The sequence below is a fragment of the Coregonus lavaretus genome, assembly GCF_964263955.1.
Source record: "Coregonus lavaretus genome assembly, chromosome: 14".
Taxonomy (NCBI): Eukaryota; Metazoa; Chordata; class Actinopteri; order Salmoniformes; family Salmonidae; genus Coregonus; species Coregonus lavaretus.
This window is the reverse complement of record NC_140001.1, coordinates 8805066-8830661: the sequence shown is the minus strand read 5'-3', so window position 1 is coordinate 8830661 and position 25596 is coordinate 8805066. Positions and strand designations below refer to the sequence as shown.

The 25596-nt window shown below is 42.0% G+C and overlaps 1 protein-coding gene across 1 annotated transcript in view; it reads right to left on the bottom strand.

Moving 5' to 3' along the window:
* The window catches only part of LOC311141631 (MAP kinase-activated protein kinase 5), a 29699-nt gene extending 10805 nt beyond the window's left edge, over positions 1 to 18894 (bottom strand). Inside the window, exons 1-8 of the mRNA XM_084177022.1 lie at positions 18771 to 18894; positions 16475 to 16548; positions 13230 to 13305; positions 9825 to 9922; positions 1304 to 1412; positions 1001 to 1090; positions 684 to 779; positions 500 to 580 (exon numbers count right to left, since the gene is read on the bottom strand). Of these exons, the coding sequence (XP_084033148.1) occupies positions 500 to 580; positions 684 to 779; positions 1001 to 1090; positions 1304 to 1412; positions 9825 to 9922; positions 13230 to 13305; positions 16475 to 16548; positions 18771 to 18806 (660 nt within the window). The 5' untranslated portion in view covers positions 18807 to 18894. The remainder of the gene's footprint in view (positions 1 to 499; positions 581 to 683; positions 780 to 1000; positions 1091 to 1303; positions 1413 to 9824; positions 9923 to 13229; positions 13306 to 16474; positions 16549 to 18770) is intronic.
* Between the last annotated feature and the right edge of the window lie 6702 nt (positions 18895 to 25596).

Genomic DNA, 25596 nt, shown 5'->3' with positions numbered 1-25596 from the left:
AGAGCGAGGGAATGATGAACGGTACAAGGTACAGAGAGATCCTTGATGAAAACCTGCTCAGGACCTCAGACTGGGGCGAAGGTTCACCTTCCAACAGGACAACGACCCTTAGCACACAGCCAAGAAAATGCAGGAGTGGCTTCGGGACAAGTCTCTGAATGTCCTTGAGTGACCCAGCCAGAGCCCGGACTTGAACCCGGTCAAACATCTCTGGAGACACCTGAAAATAGCTGTGCAGCCTGACAGAGCTTGAGGGGATCTGCAGAGAAGAATGGGAGAAACTCCCCAAATACAGGTGTGCCAAGCTTGTAGCGTCATACCCAAGAAGACTCGAGGCTGTAATCGCTGCCAAAGGTGCGTCAACAAAGTACTGAGTAAAGGGTCTGAATACTTATGCAAATGTGATATTTTCAGGTCTCTTTAAAAATTAATTTGCAAAAATGTGTGTGTGTGTGTGTGTGTGTGTGTGTGGGGGGGGGGGGGTAGGGTAGTGGCTCACCTTGTTATAAGTGTAGGGGGTGGGTGAGGTAGGTATTATTCCAGACTTTTCCTTCTGGTGTCGCCTTTGAGCCTCAAGTACCTAGAGTGAGAGGAGAAGAACACTGATTGAACTATTTCATCAAAAATGTCTATAGAACACTCCCCAACCTGCTTTCAGATCTGAGGAGAGCACCCATCCTTACCTGAGGTGCAACGTAGTAAGGTGTGAACTGTGGGGTCATCAAGTCCCCCTGGTCGATTTTGGCAAATCCAAAATCGCACAACTTCACCGGTGCATCCTTGAACATGAACGAGATAACAGACCAGAAAGAGGGATGAGCACATGATCAATCTCAAATAGGAATTTTCGTAGCAGGTTAAGGGATTCTCCTCTTGCAACATGCTCATTTCAGCCTATTACTAGACACCTGTAGTAAGAGCAGTGTGTGAGAGTGTGTGTGTGTGTGTGTGTGTGTGCAGGTCCGTGTGTGTGCTTCAGTCAGCCCATCCATTTCCTCACCAGGGAGTTATCCTTGAAGAGCAGGTTCTCTGGTTTCAGGTCTCGGTGTGCAATATTCAGTGAGTGACAGTGTTCCAGCGCCCGGCCGATCTGACGGATGATAAAAGAAAACACAGACAGAGAGGCTCAACTACATCAGAAAGTAATGTTATTAAAGTATGTGTTCATTAGGAAACCTGGGAGGAGGAGCAGCAATCTGGAGGAATTTGCCCTGTTTGAAACTAGTTCAGTATGTACTGTAGGGAATATGGTGCCATTTGGGACACAGCACTTGTGTTTTCACTAGGCAGGCAGAAGGTGTACCTGTTTAGTGACCTGGCTGGCCATCTTCTCTGTGAAGTGTTTGTGCTGACTGATCCTGTGGAACAGCTCGCCTCCCTCCATCATCTCCATGACGATCAGTAACCTCGCTCTGACACAGAGGGAAAGACCAAAAGAGATGTAGACAAGAAAGGAATGATTGAGGTAAACAGTTTTCATCTACTCAAATCCGGGGTAAAGCTTTAGTTTGTTTGTTACATTAGTTAGTAGTATTTTATTAGGATCCCCAATTAGCTGCTGCCAAGGCAGCGGCTCCTCTTCCTGGGGCCCCACAGGAAACAAAACACAAATACATAAAAAACATAACACTACGTAAAACAATACTTCTGTGCCACTAGAGATCCTGGTTCGAGTCCAGGCTCTGTCGCAGCCGGCCGCGACCGGGAGACCCATGGGGAGGCGCCTCTCCCGTGTCCGTACGGGAGTTGCAGCGATGGGACAATTGGATACCACGTAATTGGGGAGATAAAGGGGTAATTTTTTTAAACTAAAACATACATGCATACAAAATTATAGAAATACATGTAATACATTTAAAAAAATACAATACTTAATGCAAAATACAATACATAAATGTCTGTCTCTTCACAGTCTCCGTCGTGCCGTAAGGTGTTCCTTAATCTGGTTTTTGAATCCGTTTTTATTGCTAGCTTGAGTTACCTGGGGTGGCAGAGAGTTTCATGTAGTCAGGGCTCTATTTAATACTGTGCGTTTTCCAACCTCTGTTCTGGACCTGGGGACTGTGAAGAGACCTCTGGTTGCATGTCTTGTGTGGTATCGATTAGTGTCCGAACTGTGTGCCAACTGCTTGAACAGACAGTTCGGTACCTTCAACACAACACCTCGCACGAAGACCAATTGCGATGCAGTCAATCTCTCCTCAACTTTGAGCCAGGAGAGATTGACATGCATGTCATTGACATTGGCCCTCCGTGTACATCCAAGTGCAATATGTCGGTCCTTCGTTGCCGCACATGACCACACAACTGGGCAGTAGTCCAGGTGAGACAAAACTAGGGTCTGTAGGTCCTGTCTGGTTGATTGGGATGTCAAGAAAGCAAAGCAACGCCTTATCATGGACAGACCTCTTCCCACTTTAGCAACCATTGAGTCTATCTATATGTTTTGAACATGACAGCTTGCCATCAGGGGTTGCACCAAGCAGTTTAGTCTCCTCAACTTGCTCAAATCGCCACATCATTCAACAATAGGTCTAGATGAGGTTTAGGGTTGAGTGAGTGATTTGTCCCAAAAACAATGCTTTTAGTTTGAGATATTTAGTGCCAGGCGATTGCTAGTTACCCATTCTAAAATTGACTGGCGCTCTGTGTTAAAGGAGTCAGTTATTTATTTTACTGTCGTAGCCGACATGTATACTGTTGAGTCGTCAGCGTACATAGACACAGACTTTATTCAATGTCAGTGGAAGGTCATTAGTAAAAACAAGAATGGCCCAAGACGTCTTCCCTGCGGTACACCACACTCAACTGAATTTGCATTAGAGGCTTCCATTAAAGAAAACCCCTTGAGTTCTATTAGATAGTCAACTCTCAATCCCTGATAAGGCAGAAGGTGTAAATCCATAACACCTACGTTTTGTCAGCAGTAGGTTATGATCAATGATATCAAAAGCTGCATTGAAGTATAACAAAACAGCGCCCACATTCTTATCAATTTCTTTCAGCCAATCAGTCATTTGTGTCAGCAATTTACCTATGTCCTTCTTTGCCGCAGAAGAGTGACCTTTCCTTTAAACATGCTGAAAGTTCGTTGCGAATTTGTTTTCTGTAAAATAACGTTGCATTTGGTCAAACACCATTTTTTCCAAAAGTTTGCTAAGCACCGGTAACAGGCAGATTCTTTGGATGTTTGAACCATTAAAAAGGGTGCTTTACTATTCTTGGGCAGTGGAATTAGTTTTGCCTCCCTCCAGGGCACACACTGTCTTCTAGGCTTAAATTGAAGATGTGGCAAACAGGAGTCGCAAAGTATTCCGCTACCAACCTCAGCAATTTACCATCCAGGTTATCGGTACCAGGTGGCTTGTCCTTATTTATAGATAGCAACAAAAAATATATATATATAATAATAATAATAAAATATATATCACCTATTCCACACCAACTTTACAGAACTCAAAACTATCAAATAAAATGTATTGGTCACATACACATGGTTAGCAGATGTTATTGCGAGTGTAGCGAAATGCTTGTGCTTCTAGTTCCAACAGTGCAGCAAAATCTAGCAAGTAATATCTAACAGTTCCACAACACAACCCTAATACACACACCTATGTAAAGGAATGGAATAAGAACATATAAATATATGGATGAGCAATGTCATTATCAGAGTAGCACAGGCTAAGATGCAATAGATAGTGAGTGCATACATTTTTCATACTAACTGTATGTCGCTCTGGATAAGAGCTAAATGACTAAAATGTAAATGTAAATAGTATAGAATACAGTATATACATATGAGATGGGTAATGCAAGATATGTAAACATTATTAAAAAGTGGCCTTATTAAAGTCCATATGTAGGCAGCAGCCTGTGCTAGTGATGGCTGTTTAAACAGTCTGAAGGCCTTGAGATAGCTGTTTTTCAGTCTCTCGGTCCCAGCTTTGATGCACCTGTGCTGACCTCACCTTCTGGATGATAGCTGGACTAGTGCTCGTCTTCCATTATTTGGTCCAATATGCATGAATATGAAGGCTCAGCGTTTGTGATTGGTATGTCATGCCTATTTTTGCAAATTTTGTCAACAATAAAATGTATTAAAGTGGTTGGCAATAAAGGGTTTTGTCATGAACAAGCCAAGTTTGCATAGAATTTCATTTAAGGTACTCCAGAGATGTTTTACTATCACTCTTTATATCATTGTGTTCCATAATTTAGTTTATTTTTGTTTAGTTACGTGTTCTCAATTTACTGTATGTTTGCCAATTTGCTGTGTTGTCAGACATTTGCTATACCCTTTGCCTCATCCCCTCAGCCATACAGTTTTTCAATTAATTATCTATCATGGGGATTTGGCACTTCTAACAAGTTTCTTGATGGGCGCATGCCTATCAGCAACCGGAAGAAGCAATTTCATAAATGCTTCAAGTGCGGCATCAGGTTGTACCCAATTTTAGGTCCAGTCTTTGGAACTTTGGTTTTTCATGATATGGCTATTATATTCTGATCATTACATCCGATGGGTGTGGATACTGCTTTAGAGCAGATTTCTGCAGCATTAGTAAAGACGTGGTCATTACACGTGGATGATTTAGTTTATTTTTGGTTTGTAAATACCCTGGTAGGTTGACTGATAACCGATGCCTGCAATCTGGTTCAGGTTACAGCTTGAAGCTTTTTTTTGAGTGGAGAGCTTGATGACAACCAGTCAATACTTAGGTCACCCAGAAAACATACCTCTGTTGATATCACATTCATTAAATCAAGCATTTCACAATCAGTCCAAATACTGACTTTTAGCACTCAGTGGTCTATAGCAACTTCCTTTGAGAATAGGCTTTAGGTGAGGCAGATGAACCTGTAGCCATATTACTTCCACATCATCTCTCAGCCTAACAGGAATAGAGCCCCACAGTGGAGGTGTCATAATACCCATAAAACCAAGCGGTCAAACAGGGAAATGGTTCTAATCTTTTTTCCGCAATTCATTTTTCCCATAGGGGATTTTAGAAACACTCAAAATAAGGGCTGTGTTTCGTATAGGCTTACCCTGGCATGACATTTTGATAACCATGTAAATCTCTCTCAGACAAGGTGACATCAATATAGTTGGCTATATTTACTCTCAGATTTTTAAAAAATACTAGTTTTATGGGTATTATGCTCATACAGTGGTACTCTGACTCTGTACCTACAGACACACACACACACTACCAGTCAAAAGTTGACACCTACTCATTCCAGGGTTTTTCTTTATTTTTAATATTTTCTACATTGTAGAATAATAGTGAAGACATCAGAACTATGAAATAACACATATGGAATCATGTAGTGACAAAAAAAGTGTTACACAAATCAAAATATATTTTATATTTGAGATTGTTCAAATAGCCACCCTTTGCCTTGATGACAGCTTTGCACACTCTTGGCATTCTCTCAACCAGCTTCACCTGGAATACTTTTCCAACAGTCTTGAAGGAGTTCCCACATATGCTGAGCACTTGTTGGCTGCTTTTCCTTCACTCTGCTGTCCAACTCATCCCAAACCATCTCAATTGGGTTGAGGTCGGGGGATTGTGGAGGCCAGGTCATCTGATGCAGCACTCCATCACTCTCCTTTTTGGTCAAATAGCCCTTACACAGCCTGGAGGTGTGTTGGGTCATTGTCCTGTTGAAAAACAAATAATAGTCCCACTAAGCCCAAACCAGATGGGATGGCGTATCGCTGCAGAATGCAGTGGTAGCCATGCTGGTTAAGTGTGCCTTGAATTCTAAATAAATCACAAACAGTGTCACCAGCAAAGCACCCCCAAACCATAACACCTCCTCCTCCATGCTTTACGGTGGGAACTACACATGCAGAGATCATCCGTTCACCCACACCGCGTCTCACAAAGACACGGCGGTTGGAACCAAAAATCTCAAATTTGGACTCCAGACCAAAAGGACAAATTTCCACCGGTCTAATGTCCATTGCTAGTGTTTCTTGGCCCAAGCAGGTCTCTTCTTATTGGGGTCCTTTAGTAGTGGTTTCTTTGCAGCAATTCGACCATGAAGGCCTGATTCACACAGTCCCCTCGGAACAGTTGATGTTGAGATGTGTCTGTTACTTGAACTCTGAAGCATTTATTTGGACTGTAATTTCTGAGGCTGGTAACTCTAATGAACTTATCCTCTGCGGCAGAGGTAACTCTCGATCTTCCATTCCTGTGGTGGTTCTCATGAGAGCCAGTTTCATCATAGCGCTTGATGGTTTTTGCGACTGCACTTGAAGAAACTTTAAAAGTTCTTAATGTTCCGTATTGACTGACCTTCAAGTCTTAAAGTAATGATGGACTGTTGTTTCTCTTTGATTATTTATTTGAGCTGTTCTTGCCATATTATGGACTTGGTCTTTTACCAAATAGGGCTATCTTCTGTATACCACCATTACTTGTCACAACACAACTGATTGGCTCAAATGCATTAAGAAGTAAAGAAATTTAACAAATTAACTTTTAAGAAGGCACACCTGTTAATTGAAATGCATTCCAGGTGACTACCGAATGAAGCTAGTTGAGAGAATGCCAAGACTATGCAAAGCTGTCAAGGCAAATGGTGGCTATTTGAAGAATCTGAAATATAAAATAGTTTGATTTGTTTAACACTTTTTTGGTTACTACATGATTCCATGTGTTATTTCATAGTTTTGATGTCTTCACTGTTATTCTACAATGTAAAAAAAAAAGTAATAATAAAGAAAAACCCTTGAATGAGTAGGTGTGTCCAAAAACTTTTGACTAGTAGTGTACATACAGTGGCTTGCAAAAGTATTCACCCCCCTTGGCATTTTTCCTATTTTGTTGCCTTACAACCTGGAATTAAAATTGATTTTTGGGGGGTTTGTATCATTTGATTTACACAACATGCCTACCACTTTGAAGATGCAAAATATTTTTTTATTGTGAAACAAACAAGAAATAAAGACAAAAAACGGAACTTGAGCGTGCATAACTATTCACCCCCCCCAAAGTCAATACTTTGTAGAGCCACCTTTTGCAGCAATTACAGCTGCAAGTCTCTTGGGGTGTCTATAAGCTTGGCACATCTAGCCACTGGGATTTTTGCCCATTCTTCAAGGCAAAACTGCTCCAGCTCCTTCAAGTTGGATGGGTTCCGCTGGTGTATAGCAATCTTTCAGTCATACCACAGATTCTCAATTGGATTGAGGTCTGGGCTTTGACTTGGCTATTCCAAGACATTTAAACATTTCCCCTTAAACCACTCAAGTGTTGCTTTAGCAGTATGCTTAGTGTCATTGTCCTGCTGGAAGGTGAATCTCCGTCCCAGTCTCAAATCTCTGGAAGACTGAAACAGGTTTCCCTCAAGAATTTACATTTAACATTTAAGTCATTTAGCAGACGCTCTTATCCAGAGCGACTTACAAATTGGTGCATTCAACTTAGGATAGCCAGTGGGACAAGCACATCTTGATCACAGTAAGTACACTTATTCAAACAAGCAGCTGTGAGCAACAAGCAGCTGGGACAACTACATATCGATCACAATTTCCCTGTATTTAGCACCATCCATCATTCCTTCAATTCTGACCAGTTACCCAGTCCCTGCCGATGAAAAACATCCCTACAGCATGATGCTGCCACCACCACCACTTTATTTAACTAATTATGTGACTTCTGAAGGTAATTGGTTGCACCAGATCTTATTTAGGGGCTTCATAGCAAAGGGGGTGAATACATATGCACGCACCACTTCTCCGTTATTTATTTTTTAGAACTTTTTTGAAACAAGTTATTTTTTTCATTTCACTTCACTAAATTTGGACTATTTTGTGTATGTCCATTACATGAAATCCAAATAAAAATCTATTTAAATTACAGGTTGTAATGCAACAAAATAGGAAAAACGCCAAGGGGGATGAATATATAGACAGTGGGGAGAACAAGTATTTGATACACTGCCGATTTTGCAGGTTTTCCTACTTACAAAGTATGTAGAGGTCTGTAATTTTTATCATAGGTACACTTCAACTGTGAGAGACGGAATCTAAAACAAAAATCCAGAAAATCACATTGTATGATTTATGTAATTAATTTGCATTTTATTGCATGACATAAGTATTTGATCACCTACCAACCAGTAAGAATTCCGGCTCTCACAGACCTGTTAGTTTTTCTTTAAGAAGCCCTCCTGTTCACCACTCATTACCTGTATTAACTGCACCCGTTTGAACTCTTTACCTGTATAAAAGACACCTGTCCACACACTCAATCAAACAGACTCCAACCTCTCTACAATGGCCAAGACCAGAGAGCTGTGTAAGGACATCAGGGATACAATTGTAGACCTGCACAAGGCTGGGATGGGCTACAGGACAATAGGCAAGCAGCTTGGTGAGAAGGCAACAACTGTTGGCGCAATTATTAGAAAATGGAAGAAGTTCAAGATGACAGTCAATCACCCTCGGTCTGGGGCTCCATGCAAGATCTCACCTCGTGGGGCATCAATGATCATGAGGAAGGTGAGGGATCAGCCCAGAACTACATGGCAGGACCTGGTCAATGACCTGAAGAGAGCTGGGACCACAGTCTCAAAGAAAACCATTAGTAACACACTACACCATCATGGATTAAAATCCTGCAGCGCACGCAAGGTCCCCCTGCTCAAGCCAGCGCATGTCCAGGCCCGTCTGAAGTTTAACAATGACCATCTGGATGATCCAGAGGAGGAATGGGAGAAGGTCATGTGGTCTGATGAGAAAAATAGAGCTTTTTGGTCTAAACTCCACTCGCCATGTTTGGAGGAAGAAGAAGGATGAGTACAACCCCAAGAACACCATCCCAACCGTGAAGCATGGAGGTGGAAACATCATTCTTTGGGGATGCTTTTCTGCAAAGGGGACAGGACGACTGCACCGTATTGAGGGGAGGATGGATGGGGCCATGTATCGCGAGATCTTGGCCAACAACCTCCTTCCCTCAGTAAGAGCATTGAAGATGGGTCGTGGCTGGGTCTTCCAGCATGACAATGACCCGAAACACACAGCCAGGGCAACTAAGGAGTGGCTCCGTAAGAGGCATCTCAAGGTCCTGGAGTGGCCTAGCCAGTCTCCAGACCTGAACCCAATAAAAAAATCTTTGGAGGGAGCTGAAAGTCCGTATTGCCCAGCGACAGCCCCGAAACCTGAAGGATCTGGAGAAGGTCTGTATGGAGGAGTGGGCCAAAATCCCTGCTGCAGTGTGTGCAAACCTGGTCAAGACCTACAGGAAACGTATGATCTCTGTAATTGCAAACAAAGGTTTCTGTACCAAATATTAAGTTCTGCTTTTCTGATGTATCAAATACTTATGTCATGCAATAAAATGCAAATTAATTACTTAAAAATCATACAATGTGATTTTCTGGATTTCTGTTTTAGATTCCGTCTCTCACAGTTGAAGTGTACCTATGATAAAAATTACAGACCTCTACATGCTTTGTAAGTAGGAAAACCAGCACAATCTGCAGTGTATCAAATACTTGTTCTCCCCACTGTATATAATAGCCATGGGGTTGGCTTGAAATGGTATACATACAGTACAAGATCGCTTAGAACTGTGCCATTTGGTCTATGCCTCGAACAAGGATGTGGATTAATAAGGGTTGACTGTTGCGGGCAAGAACTGATATCCCATCACTTTTTTAGTACCTAAAAAAAGTACACTAGGTGCATAAGCATTAATGTGTGTTAATACTGTATGTAGCAATATGACAGTGGCATTCACAGGTTTCTAAGTGATCCCGTCTATGACGTGTTGTATGTGCTGGTACTTGCTCCTCCTCACCTTGGAGTGGATTCGTGAGGAAACTGCACACTGTTGGCGTACACCTCCATAATCTGCACGATGTTGGGTTGTGTGGCACACATCATGTGAAGCCGCACCTAAATCATCACGGACAGAACAAAGAGTTAAAACATGCCTGGTGACACTGACCATGTCTGGCTAGGCAGAGGCAGACCGTCTTGTCTTTAACGATTGATACACACAAACAGTGCAGATAACCATCGGCAAAACAGAGACATACTTTTATTTTCCAGTGTTCCTTGCAGAAACAAACAGGCCTTGAGAGCTGATAAGGGCATGTTGCACTGATGGGACACTGTGCTGCTGTGGGGGGCTGCTCCTTTAGACTGCACCTCACACAGCTGAACAACTGCAGGTAGCCGAGTGGCAGTGTTGGGGAAGCTACTCTGAAAATATAGTTTACCAAGCTACCATTTACTTCGCACTGGAAGAAGTTAAGCTACCCTTAAGAAACACATTTTACTTAATTAAGTTACTTTGGAAAAGTAGTTCACTAAAATTATCATAACTAAAATCGGATATGTCAGACTGCAAATTGCAAGAACAGTTCACTCTGGAGTCAGATGTTAACAAAATGTGTAATTTAGTCTATTAAAACACAACAACTATGTTTAAAGTAGGGATGGGCGGTATTCAGATTTTCATATAGTCATACCATTTCTGTACCATACCGGGGTATACGGTATTATCGAATGTAAGGGCCGCTTAATTTTTTTAAAATACATCTAATGACATTTTGTAATGGGGGACGGAGAGTGGGGTGGGACGACGACGACGCACAAAACAGGGATCTTGATCCAGGAGAGGATGGAATGTCTCTGCTGTAACCAAGAATCTTGACATCTAGCCACTTGGCTAGCAAGTTAGCAAACCAAATGCATAGCTGGAGCCCTGAGCTGGATATACATGTACACATCCTAGATTTCTTATAGTTATACCCCTGCAGCGGTGTCCCCTACCCCAAAAATACCCAGGTATTTCGAAATACCCTGGTATACGGTATATCGCCCAAGCCTAGTTTCAAGTGAGAATTAGGCCGGTCTGATGGAGGAAAACAAAGTATATTCTTGCCTACTTCACCCATATTTTATTTTTGCAAAAAGAGTAGTGTGTAGTTCCAGTAGTTAGCTACACCACTACATGGCAAAGAAGTAATTAACTACTGAAAACACTACCAACATTTGAATTTAGTTAAACTACCACCAAGCTACAGCAGAATTTAATTCAATTACTAGCTGAACCACATGCAGTTCACTACTCTGCCAGGGTGCTTTATCTAATAGTAAGTAGTGGGCTGGGTGGCTGAGTGACTTTCCAATTGAGTGCAAGGGAGCAGAATGTTCTGGTTTTTTATTTTTTAAACTACACTGTGTGCACAATTATTAGGCAAGTTGTATGTTTGAGGATTAATTTTATTATTGAACAACTACAGTGCTCTCGGTCAATCCAAAATGTTAATAAACCTCAAACCTGAATATTTAAGAAAGTAAAAGTGAGGTTTTGGCTTTCTTTGGAGAATATCTGTGTGCACAATTATTGGGCAACTATTAGTGTGCAGAATTATTATGCAACTAAATGAAAAACGAAAAGTTCCCCATCTCACTTGTTTATTTTCATCTGTTAAAGTGAGAATAACAAACAAACTCAAATTTATAAATAAACATTTGACATTACAACAAAAAATATCAGTGACCAATATAGCCACCCTTCTTTTCAATAACAGTCATAAGCCTTCCATCCATGGAGTCTGTCAGTTCCTTGATCTGTTGACTATCAACTTTTTGTGCAGCAGCAACCATAGCCTCCCAGACACTGGTCAGAGAGGTGTACTGTTTTCCTTCCCCGTAAATCGACCGTTTAAGAAGGGACCACAAGTTCTCAATAGGGTTTAGGTCAGGTGAGGAAGGGGGCCATGTCATTATTCTTTCATCTTTAAGGCCTTTACTGGCTAGCCACACAGCGGAGTACTTCGATGCATGCGATGGAGCATTGTCCTGCATAAAAATCATGGTCTTCTTGAAAGATGCAGACTTCTTCCTGTACCACTGCTTGAAGAAAGTGTCTTCTAAAAACTGGCAGTAGGTTTGGGAGTTGAGTTTGAGTCCATCTTCAACCCGAAAAGGTCCAACTAGCTCATCTTTAATAATACCAGCCCATACCAGTACCCCACCTCCACCTTGCTGGCGTCTGAGTCGAAGTGGAGCTCCGTGTCCGTTACTGATCCAGCCACGGGCCCATCCATCTGGTCCGTCAAGAGTCACTCTCATCTCATCAGTCCATAAAACCTTTGAAAAATCTGTCTTCAGATATTTCTTGGCCCAGTCTTGACGTTTCAACTTGTGTCTTGTTCAGTGGTGGTCGGAATTCAGCCTTCCTTACCTTGGCCATGTCTCTGAGCACCATGTACTTCTGGGCACTCCAGGTAGTTTGCTGTTCTGGAATATGACAGCACTGGAGGATAATGGGTTCCTGGTAGCTTCACGTTTGATTCTTCTCAAATCTTTGGCAGTTAATTTGCATATTTTTTTCTCAACACAGTTCTTGTGACCATGTTGACTATTTGCAACAAAACATTTGATGGTTCTGTGATCACGCCCCAATATCTTAGCAATTTCAAGAGTGCTGCATCCCTCTGAAATACTTTTTAAAAAATTTCACTTTTCAGTCAGTTAAAATCTCTCTTTTTGCCTAAGGAAAAGAAGCTGCCTAATAATTATACACACCTTGATATAGGGTGTTGATTTCCTTAGGCCACACCCTCCCTCATTACACAAATACACATCACCTGATATGCTTAAATCCAATAAGCATTCCAGTTTATACAGCTTGGAGTTGGGAAATATGCATAATAATGATGATATGGTCAAAATACTGACTTGCCTAATAATTGTGCACACAGTGTAGTTGAATGGCCATTTTTACCATGTATGCACCTGCAACTTACCATGTGAGAGATTATACAGTAAACAATCATTTTTAATAACTTAGTCAAGCCCATTTTTTACTTTGAAGTGAAAAATCTTAATTTCAGTTTCAATTATTATTTTTGGTCCTGTACAGTTGTAAAATAAAATGTAATGTATTATTTTTTAAGAAATTGTGTTTCATGCAAGGGTGCCAATATATTTGACTGCATATTATGTCCTAAATGAAACCGTATTCCCTATATAGTGCACTATATTTGAGCAGAGCCCTATGGACCCTGGTCGAAATCAGTGCACTTTATAGGGAATAGGGCGCCATTTGGGACGTACACAAAGACAACACAGCAGACTCAACACTGACAAAACAGACCAAACACAAGACACACAAAGTGCAGATGACACACAGACAAGGACGACACGAACAAAAGACAATCAGAAAACCAAAACAATGGTTCAAAACCTCATTTCGGGCCTTGGGACGATCAATGAGGATCTTCAAGGCCAATCGTTCCTGAGTCGACTTCTTAACACAAACTCTATGGAGAGGAAGATAAATATGTCAAGAAGAAAATCAGACAATATAACAATAGTGAGCCAGCTTTTCATGGCGCTAATTAGGGCTGCACATTGCATCTAATTTTAATATCGCAAGAGGCGGCAAAAAAAAAATTCTACCAACTCTTTGGTTCCTACCCTGTCACAACTTTTACTGTACCTGGCTTTTTCATTAGTTGTCATGCCAAACACCACCAATCATAGAATTGGAATACACACTTTATTTCTATGATTCGAACACAGTTCACCCAAGTGTTTTGATCTAAAATCAAAAGTAATATTGCAATTGCAAGATTGAGAAAACTATCATAAAAACATTTTTTTAAATTCACCATTACATAATTTGCCCATATCGTGCAGCCCTAGAGCTAATTAGTGAAAATGTTTTTTTTTTTTTTTTTTATCGATCGTTACATATCGGGATATAATTTGACGATATATCATATCGTTTTGACAATCTCGTATTAAAATCCTGCATTTTTCCTTCATAGCTTGTTCTCCATCTTGTTCTTAAATTAGAGCGCCAATTTCTTTTCACCACTTTTATTTCCATGACTGATCCAAACTCATTTTCCCATGGCTCTCTCGTCCCTCTGCAGCAGCAATACGTTTAGAACAACACATCACAGTATCGAATCGCAATACATATCGTATCAGCACCGATGTACCGTGATAATATCGTATTGTGAGGTCCCTGGCAATTCCCAGCCCTAGAGCTAATGCTGGTCCACACCGTTATTAGGTTAACTAAGAGTAGGCTTAATACCAGTACCAGCCTCTCACTGAGGACACAAACATTCAATCCAAACCATAACCTCTGCTCCTAAACTCAGATTACACTAAGAATAAAACCTAGCCTATCCTGGAGGAACATTCTGCTCGACCAAAGTTCAACAGGGGGAGTGAAATTCCTGAAGCATCAGAAAGAGTATGAGGGGAACAAGGAAGGAGAGAGCAAAGATATAGGCCAGTAATGCCTACAGCATCTAGCTATAGATAGGCCAATAAATCAGCCTAGACAGAAAGCAACGAGTCTCCATTCTGAATCAATGAGTAAAGTGGTGCGGCATGCAGTGGAATGGAAGAGCTTGTGTTCGCTGTGTGTCAGAAGACCATGAGGAACGGTGAGCCGCTAAGGACTTACAGCTCAGGCACACCAGGACTGTTTCCTGGCAGAGAGTACTTAGCACCTCTGAACGTAAATCTGCAAACAGAGTGCGCACCAATTTTACATGTAGAATCGCATGAAAATTGTCCCTAAAACATACACGCTGAATGTTCGGCAGACGAACACTAGATCCACATTACGTACGATGTGTGCGAGCCTTAAGACTATGACAAATGCTAACCTTAACCCAGGACTTTGAACTCTGTTGGAGTCTGAGTCACATATCAGCTGTTCCAGGTGTTTCAGAGAGAAGGCCAAATCATATCAACAAGGCCTATCGTCCAGATAACAATTGACTCTCAGCAAGAACTGAGGGGTGTACTATGAAGCTGGAGGAGTTAGCAAGCTAACTTTGGTCAATTCTATGTTCAACTCGGGATAACAGTAGACACGAAGGTGGTTCACCTTTTAGCCAGGTACATTTCTATGGCAACGCCATCAGCTCTAACCTACTCCAGGGCAGGCTAGCTCCACTTTATCCTGAATGAAGTTTTTCAGCAGCAAGTTGAGGACCAATCAAATTAGATTCCCTCACTCTCCGGACCATATTTGAGGAAGATGACTGATTAAATGTTTTATTAAATCAAAATGTTAGTGTTAAAAATAATAATATTGAAATATATATCACTAGTGATTGGGGGGCGGTGGGTGGGGGTAAATAAATAGTTCCATATCAAGATATTCTTTGACGCTATATCGCAATAAAAAAAATTGCAATAATATTTTTGCGCTAGCCGGCTGTACCTGCACCTGCACCAAAACGCCAGTATTTTTCCTTCATAGTTTGTTCTCCATATTCTTTTTAAATAGTGAGCCAATTATTATTCAGGACTTTTATTTCCATGACTGATCAAAAGTCGTTCTCTCATGGCTCTCTCGTCCCTCTGCAGCAGACATACAGTATGGTGGAGTAATAGGTTTGGGAAAAAAACGCAATGCATATAGAATCGTGAAAATCACAATACATTTCGTAACGGCACCTAAGTATGGTGATATCGTATTGTGAGGTCCCTGGCAATTCCCAGCCCAATACATCACACTACACATTAAGTAATGACAGGATGCATTTGAAACGTCACACGTGGTAAAAACGTTACTTTTGTATGTCTTAATAGGATTATTTCATCCATAGGAGTGGAGAAAAAGGGGCGTGTGCATTGATAAGCACACCAAGACTACATTAACAATATGATTAATAAAATAATAACGGCATTTGTAGTAGCCTATATCCCACCATAGCCCGCTGAATTTGCAAGATAACCTTTCTTTCATTTTCAGCAAAAATGAAAGTGTGACAGTGACTCGCCCATGGATTGCAGTTTCAGCATTGTCTCAATGAAGAGTTTGGCGTTCGACTACCCACATTCAACACGAACGCGCAGTTACAAGCTGGCTCGAGTTAACAGCGGGTGCATGCTAAATACCCACATTCGTAACATGGATGAAGCCTGAGGTGAAATTTGAAGCCAACTGAAGCTGGCTAGCTTTAGAAAATCCTGAAAATATCTAGCTAGCGTCGTAGTATACCCCTCTGATCCGCACAGCCTGGCCAAAGATGAATCAGGAAAGTGTAAGGCAGCCTTTGAGGTGAAGGTAATTCAACGCAAGTCTAATTCCCTAAGCATGAGAATGTTGGAACAACCCTCCATAGCTGACGAGGTGAATCCCAAACACATTGACACTAATGCCCTATCCAGAGACGACCCGGTCAGTGTGGTAATGTGTCAATGGGTTGAGAGGCTGCTGGTGCTGCCAGGGCAGGCGCCACTGTAAACACACTGAGTAATACCACCTTTAACAGGTGTGAGTGACACTACCTTCTCCAATCCAGTGTAAGAGCACTGGACTCCTCTGGAGGACAACTCTTGAACCTCATCTGGGTTTATGCAATAATATTTATGGATCTCCTACATTGCACAAATGCTACGGCTACGGCAAAGGGAACCCTTCAATAGGGCAACCTATGCGAGAACAATGTTCACCTAACAGGTCCACTGATCCCAGCCCCGAGCTTCTGTGTCCAGTTGATGTTGTACTCCTCCAAGATTGAGGTTTCCTAAGAGAGGAGGACAAAATCAAGAATGCATCTGGGTCAATTACATGTACCTTTAAAATGATAAATAGCTGTAAGTAGAAATAAGTATTTTTTTCCTTTCAAGTCCTCCAACCAGTCCTGCATCTGGGAACATTTCACACAGAAAACATGTGTAGGCAGCAGCATCCCTGTTCACAGTTAATATTGTCCAATTCCTCTCTTTTGCTAAGTCAAGCTCCTGTTGTGTATACACTCGCTGGCCATTATCGTAATGCATACCAATTACTCAGAGGCTTTTCTTGGACCAGAGATGACCCCTATCCAGTACCTCTGGGCTCTGCTCCAACCATTTTTATCCTATGACTAGCAAGGGCGTATTTGGCAAGTAGCTAGGATGAGTTGTTTACAAAAACTCTAAATGCTTATCGTGAACTCCTTATTTGCCACTTAAAACATTTCCTTTTTCTGTTCACTCTAGTGGGCCATTCTGGCCTTTGGAGCTTTTTGCCCCAGGCGGTGTTCCAATTCTCAGCGCTAGGCTATTCCAAAAAGCCAGCACCTCTCGTCGTCACTAGTAAACATTTGTAGCATTTCTACAATTTCTCTTAAAATCAGATTTTAAACCTAACCTTAAATTACACTGCTAACCTTAAATTAACACCAAAATGCACATTTTTGTTTTCATGAATTTTTACGATATAGACAATTTTGACTTTGTGGCTGTGCCATCTAGTGGAAACCGACACTCTCCCCCCCAGCCCCCCCCCCCCCCCCCCCCAGGGCCTCCTCCCATCCTTAGCACATTCTGAACCAGCTGTGTGAGCAGCAGGGGACACTTGGATCACATTTTATGTTTAATATGGATGCCCACTGACACACTAAGAGTAGCAGCCAAGAGCAGGAGAGACAAGGCCAGGCATCTGAGGGGTTGATTAGAGGTCCAGACTGAGAGGCTGGCTGGATAAAATGTAAGACAGACCTGGAGAGAGGGGAAAGGGTTCACAAGGAGGTATCTATCCTTAATACATAGGAGTGTTTCCTGCTAAAAGCATCTAGTACGCTAATTATAGTCTTGAATACCCTACTCACTTGAGCTTCAGGGTGCTTGGAAGTTAGTTACACCTGATTCTGACCATGACACACCATGACTAGAGGTTTAATGTTTATTCATCTATAAAAGTAAATAGAGCCAACTATATTGATAAGTCACCTTGTCCGTCATGCCAGGGTAAGCCTATATGAAACACAGTCCTTATTTTAAGTGTTTCTAAAATCCCTTTGGGGAAAAATTAAAGTGGAAAAACGATTGGAACCATTTCCCTGTTTGACCGCTAGGTTATGGGTATTATGCCACTGCCATAGAGTTCAGTTTACTTGGGGGCACTAAATTGTGTTGAGGGGAAAACAAAACCAGGCTGGTTTCATGTAACTAATACACATGGAAAGTGAACTCTGTTCACAACGTTGACGTCAGTAAACTGCTCGCCCACACGACGCCATACACATGGTCTGCGGTTGTGAGGCTGATTGGACGTACTGCCAGTTTCTCTAAAACGACGTTGGAGGCAGCTTATGGTAGAGAAATGAACATTTAATTCTCTGGACACAGCTCTGGTGGTCATTCCTGCAGTCAGCATGGCAATTGCACGCTCCCTCAAAACTTGAGACATCTGTGGCATTGTGTTGTGTGACAAAACTGCACATTTTAGAGTGGCCTTTTATTGTCCCCAGCACAAGGTGCATCTGTGTAATTATGCTGTTTAATCAGCTTATTGATATACCACACCTGTCAGGTGGATGGATTATATTGGCAAATGAGAAATGCTCACTAACAGGGATGTAAACAAATTTGTGCACAACATTTGAGAGAAAAAAGCTTTTTGTGCATATGGAAAATTTCTGAGATCTTATTTCAGCTCATGAAACATGGGACCAACACTTTACATGTTGCGTTTATATCTTTGTTCAGTGTTGTTGAACTACATGTACTTCACTACTCCCAACACTGCTAAAATACTACAGTAACGTACCAAGAGGAACAAAATGTGTTTGCACTAGATCTAAGCAACTGACTTGTCTATGAAATACAATCGGACATTTATCACATTTACATTTACGTCATTTAGCAGACGCTCTTATCCAGAGCGACTTACAGTTAGTAACACTTATTTCAATGCATTATTATAACATTAGCAAAACATCCAGCATGCAAAAAGTTGCTCTGTATTAAAATGCAACCTTACCTTGATGGATTTGTCTGCGTTGTTATCCTCCGACATGATGTTCCACTGTGATAGAAGAGTCCTAACTTTTGTTTTGGGAGTTCTTTCAGTTTACAATCAAAACAAAGGGGGTTGACCTTTGACAGCTATTGTCAATGTTAAATAGCTAACGTTTTCCCTACCGGGTACAAGCTACTGGTGACAGGCCATGGTTGACGCTTGATATTCGGCCAAAAAGCCACAGTTGAATGCGTTTACTTCGGTAACCCGACTTGAAGACATCCAGCCGGGGCGAGATGCCTCATTCCAGCTCGTTTCACAAACTACAGTCCCTCCAACTTCTTCCGATCGTCTTGACTTGGCTGTGGCGACCATGTAGAGCGACAAAGTCCCAACGGGTTGTCTGAAAAGTCGAAAGGTGAACGGGCTCCAATAGGCAAACTCACCGCTTTTGGTAGGACGCTGAGTGGGGGACAAAGAGTGGTGTATTTTTAGCCATTGAGGGATATGATTGAGCACTTGGCTAGCTAGCTAGGAAGATAGCTACAGGACACGCATCAAGCACCGGTCAAATGAGCGGCTACTAGCTAATGTGGCTCTTCGTCACGGGTTTCGTTGTGTTGTAAAAGCCTGCAAACTTGCTAAATAAAAAGTCAAAACAAACGTTGTTGAGAGACCAGGGGTTTCGGGTGAAAATAAAGCGGCGGGGAGGAGAAAAAGGTACACCGAGTACCAAAACTCGTCGACGCTTGCTTAGCTAGCAAAATAACTAGCTAAAAGAGCCTGCTAGCTAGCAACCCAACCATCATTTAAAAAGTAAATAGCCCTCCAGGTTAGATATCGTTAAACACAATAGATGATACAGATTTTTTTTTTTTTTTGCCGACCAGTTTGTGACTTAAATACATCGAGTGCTAACTAAACAAGAACGGTGTATAACGAAAGCCTGATGAAAATGATACACATTTTAAGACATTGCAATTCCAAATATTTCAGGAATGTCACCACTACAACTTTCAATATGAAAGTCAAGTATAATAGTTGCATTGAGTCCGGTTCACTTGTAATCCATTTCCCGTCGTTATTATTAAATTGGGCAGGAAAAGCCAGCCATTTATTGGGCCTTGGGGTCCTTTTTGCTCAATGCGGCCACAAAGCAAAGAGGAAGAGGCCAAGCGAGAGGTTTTACTCCTCCCAAAATCTGTCCACGAAATGAGGGATTTGTGTATATCAACAAAAAATATATTGCTAATTTGCTTCGTGGAGATTTATTGATCGAATAGAAGTTTCGTAATGGTTAAGTTGTTACGAATGCACTGTTATAAGTGGACACACGTGGCATTTCGGCAACTTGTGCCTGTTTTCATAGAGTACTCATCATGGATATAACCCTAACTGGACATTGCCATTAAGGGCTTCCACCATTTTAAAGTAGTCAATTGGGTGTGGATTTCTATGAGTTGGGAGCAATCAGCCAATGAAGAAGAAGATGGACTACTTTAAAATTGAGATAGCCTCAATGGCACTGCCCATGCTGTCATAGACACTATAATGTAGTCCCGTGTAGCTCAGTTGGTAGAGCATGGCGCATGCAACGCCAGGGTTGTGGGTTCGATTCCCACGGGGGACCAGTATGAAAATGTATGCACTCACTAACTGTAAGTCGCTCTGGATAAGAGCGTCTGCTAAATGACTAAAATGTAAATAAAGATGAGTACTCTTATCTATCTCTATGTCACGTTTACACGTGTATCTGCCCTCTCATTGGCTAGAATGGTCCCACCTGATCTCACCTGCCTTCCGTCTTTGAGGACATGTATTTCCATTGTTAGAGCTGTCACTTGACTATCTTGTCAATATAATAGACAATCTTTGCACAAATATACACCGCATGACCAAAAGTATGTGGACATTGCTCGTTGAACATCTCATTCCTAAATCATGGGCATTAATATGGAGTTGGTCCCCATTTCGCTGCTATAACAGCCTCCACTTCTGGGAAGGCTTTCCACTAGATGTTGGAACATTGCAGCGGGGACTTGCTTTCATTCAGCCACAAGAGCATCAGTGAGGTCGGGCACTGATGTTGGGCGATAAGGCCTGGCTCGCAGTTCTTCCACACCGATCTCGACAAACCATTTCTGTATGGACCTCGCTTTGTTGTCATGCTGAAACAGGAAAGGGCCTTCCCCAAACTGTTAACACAAAGTTGGAAGCATAGAATCGTCTAGAATGTAATTGTACGCTGTAACATTAAGATTTCCCTTCACTGGAACTAAGGGGCCTAGTCCGAACCATCAAAAACAGCCCCAGACCATTATTCCTCCTCCACCAAACTTTACAGTTGGCACTATGCATTCGGGACTATGTATCCGGGCAGGTAGCGTTCTCCTGGCATCCGCAAAAACCCAGATTCGTCCGTCGGACTGCCAGATGGTGAAGCATGATTCATCACTCCAGAGAACGCGTTTCCCCTGCTCCAGAGTCCAATGATGGCGAGCTTTACACCACTCTAGCCGACAATTGCCTTTGCTCATGGTGATCTTATGCATGTGTGCGGCTGCTCGGTCATGGAAACCCATTTCATAAAGCTCCCTACGAACAGTTATTGTACTGACGTTGCTTCCAGAGGCAGTTTGGAGCTCGGTAGTGAGTGTTGCAACTGAGGACAGACGATTTTTACGCACTACGCACTTCAGCAAACAACGGTCCCGTTCTGTGAGCTTGTGTGGCCTACCACTTCGCGGCTAAGCCGTTGTTGCTCCTAGATGTTTCTACTTCACAATAACAGCGCTTACAGTTGACCGGGGCAGCTCTAGCAGGGCAGAAATTTGAAGAACTAACTTGTTGGAATGGTGGCATCCTATGAGGGTGCCACGTTGAAAGTCACTGAGCGCTTCAGTAAGGCCTTTCTACTGCCAATATTTGTTTATGGAGATTGCATGGCTGTGTGCTCGATTTTATACACCTGTCAGCAACAGGTGTGGCTGAAATAGCCGAATTCACAAATTTGAAGGGGTGTCCACATACTTTTGTATATATAGTGTATTTTTAAAGCAAGAGGGTCAACCAGAGACGGAAGAGGAAGCGAGACACCCCACTCCCTAACGCACTGGTGTCTATGGGAGAGTCACCCATTAAGCAGACCAGAAGTTACACATTTTTTCATTGGTAAATGACCTGAGTGAACTATCTTCATATATCCACCATCTTTGGGTAAACTATTGCATTATTTCCGTCTGCCGGAAAGTAGTTGAATGTTTAGTTGTTTAGTCAAATTTCAGCTTGAATGTTGGCTGCATGTATGGAGAATACTGTAGCCAATGGCAACAGTGCAACTTACTTTGTGGGATTCAAACCTGAGTCTTCCAGCCAGCCCTGGGCAAACTCGCTAACCACTGCTCCAATACTAGGATTAAATCACTTGGGGGAGATCCCAAAAGCAAGGGTTGTTACTCGATATACTATCCCCTCCCTTTCGGGAGAGCATGTCCCTACCAAGACCCTCACATACACACCTCTCAGATGGTCTCAAGGGCACCATCCCACTTTTGACACCAACGTAGCAAATGGGAGCAGTGCAAGCTCCCTTGTGACATTTTGTGACATGTTGTTTGTTCTAAACAGCATGTTTTCTCACAACGGTGTGCACCTAGCACTTTCATAGACGCTAACTACCTTTAGCGCCTATTGACGATAGTATCTTCTGGCTGGGGGAGTTTTGTTAAGAGCCCCGACGCTTGCTCTAAAAGTTAACATGCATTGCTTGTGTTACGGTTTTGGAAACAATAAGGAATATATCTTTCATATCAGCGAGAAATAGAAAAAAAGGTTAAATTACTACACTTTTAGAATGTAAATGGTAGACGGACCCCACAAACATGTTGTCACTAAAAACTACTGTCGGCTGCAACTGTGTTAAAACCAGTTAAATCAGTGTACAGTAATTGTATATTTTGCATTTGTGAAATTATTTTGATGTGATATGAAAGTAGAAGGCTTTATGTTTCTAGAACTGTACAGCAATTGAGAATCGATTCACATTTAGATATAGTATTTGACCATTTTGGCTGCCAGTGCCAATTTTCTTCTAAACAGAACATGTACAGTGAGGGAAAAAAGTATTTGATCCCCTGCTGATTTTGTACGTTTGCCCATTGACAAATAAATGATCAGTCTATAATTTTAATGGTAGGTTTATTTGAACAGTGAGAGACAGAATAACAAACAAAAAATCCAGAAAAACGCATGTCAAAAATGTTATAAATTGATTTGCATTTTAATGAGGGAAATAAGTATTTGACCCCCTCTCAATCAGAAAGATTTCTGGCTCCCAGGTGTCTTTTATACAGGTAACGAGCTGAGATTAGGAGCACACTCTTAAAGGGAGTGCTCCTAATCTCAGCTTGTTACCTGTATAAAAGACACCTGTCCACAGAAGCAATCAATCAATCAGATTCCAAACTCTCCACCATGGCCAAGACCAAAGAGCTCTCCAAGGATGTCAGGGACAAGATTGTAGACGTACACAAGGCTGGAATGGGCTACAAGACCATCGCCAAGCAGCTTGGTGAGAAGGTGACAACAGTTGGTGCGATTATTCGCAAATGGAAGAAACACAAAATAACTGTCAATCACCCTCTGCCTGGGGCTCCATGCAAGATCTCACCTCGTGGAGTTGCATTGATCATGAGAATGGTGAGGAATTAGCCCAGAACTACACAGGAGGATCTTGTTAATGATCTCAAGGCAGCTGGGACCATAGTCACCAAAAAAACAATTGATAACACACTACGCCGTGAAGGACTGAAATCCTGCAGCGCCCGCAAGGTCCCCCTGCTCAAGAAAGCACATATACAGGGCCGTCTGAAGTTTGCCAATTAACATCTGAATGATTCAGAGGAGAACTGGGTGAAAGTGTTGTGGTCAGATGAGACCAAAATCGAGCTCTTTGGCATCAACTCAACTCGCCGTGTTTGGAGGAGGAGGAATGCTGCCTATGACCCCAAGAACACCCCATCCCCACTGTCAAACATGGAGGTGGAAACATTATGCTTTGGGGGTGTTTTTCTGCTAAGGGGACAGGACAACTTCACCGCATCAAAGGGACGATGGACAGGGCCATGTACCGTCAAATCTTGGGTGAGAACCTCCTTCCCTCCGCCAGGGCATTGAAAATGGGTCGTGGATGGGTATTCCAGCATGACAATGACCCAAAACACACGGCCAAGGCAACAAAGGAGTGGCTCAAGAAGAAGCACATTAAGGTCCTGGAGTGGCCTAGCCAGTTTCCAGACCTTAATCCCATAGAAAATCTGTGGAGGGAGTTGAAGGTTCGAGTTGCCAAACATCAGCCTCGAAACCATAATGACTTGGAGAAGATCTGCAAAGAGGAGTGGAAAAAAATCCCTCCTGAGATGTGTGCAAACCTGTTGGCCAACTACAAGAAACGTCTGACCTCTGTGATTGCCAACAAGGGTTTTGCCACCAAATACTAAGTCATGTTTTGCAGAGGGGTCAAATACTTATTTCCCTCATTAAAATGCAAATCAATTTATAACATTTTTGACATGCGTTTTTCTGGATTTTTTTGTTGTTATTCTGTCTCTCACTGTTAAAATAAACCTACCATTCAAATTATAGACTGATCATGTCTTTGTCAGTGGGCAAACGTACAAAATCAGCAGGGGATCAAATACTTTTTTCCCTCACTGTAAGTCCCTAGACTATAAGAAGTAACATTAGGCTCCTTTAGTCCATTATTGGGCTAGTGCGAAACATTCTTCAACAGTTTTCAAAGTATGTTTGCTTGGTGAGTATGGCAGGGTGTGACCTGATAAATATGGGTGGGACCTGATCAATATCGGTGTGACCTGATCAATATGGGTGTGACCATTTTAAATAGTGAAACTGGTGCAGCAGCACTCCACACACAATTACTGTCCGAGCCACCATAATCATAACCATAAACATATAATTGTTCGTTCAGATCTATAAATGTTGCACTTTGTGCCTTCCTGAACGTGACCCTGGTCTCCCAACCCATAGGCAAACTCAGAGGTTGAGTTCCTGCCCAACAAGATGTGCAGGCATTGCATTGCATCAACCAGTGGTTACAACTACGTCATCGACTGTGCAGTCTGGCATCAGATTGCTATATCATATGATGTGGTTAGCTGATATGTTAAATACCTATCCAGGCATTGTAAGATATGGCATTCATCTACAATGTAGTCAGACCAGAACTCGACCAAAAACCATCGCTCCAATAGGGTAGATCTTAACGAGCATTCCTAGGCAACAGTTGTTACAATACTATTAATCAATTTCTTATCTCATGATGCCACACAAATTAGGCAAGCATAATATGATTTTGCTCATGTGCCAAGGTGTGCCCCTTTCTGTCCAATTAAGTAATTTTTTGAAAATATAGCTATGTCCATTTAGAGGACCCCGTTTGACAACAACAACAAAAAACCTGAGGCAAAAGTTCTATATAGGCTCTTTAATCTGTGTCAGTGAAACTGTCACTAAATGATTTGGAGATTATCTGTAGTCAGATTACAAAAAAAATAGATCAAATATATTGGTAAAATCTATTTATTTTACATGTGAGAGATACAAATGGTCCCTATACCAAGCTATAGAAATATAAATACTGCTACTTCCCTACCAATAAGCAGTTATGCTCCGTTTGAAATTGATAGATTTCAGGAATCTGCCCTGGGACAGCACTGTTCTGGGATTCTGGCACTACCACATTCGATCAAACAGAGGTCCAACTCCAATCATCATCTCATTGATTTATGCATAAAAAGAGTGAAAGTGGAACCAAAGAGTTTAGATG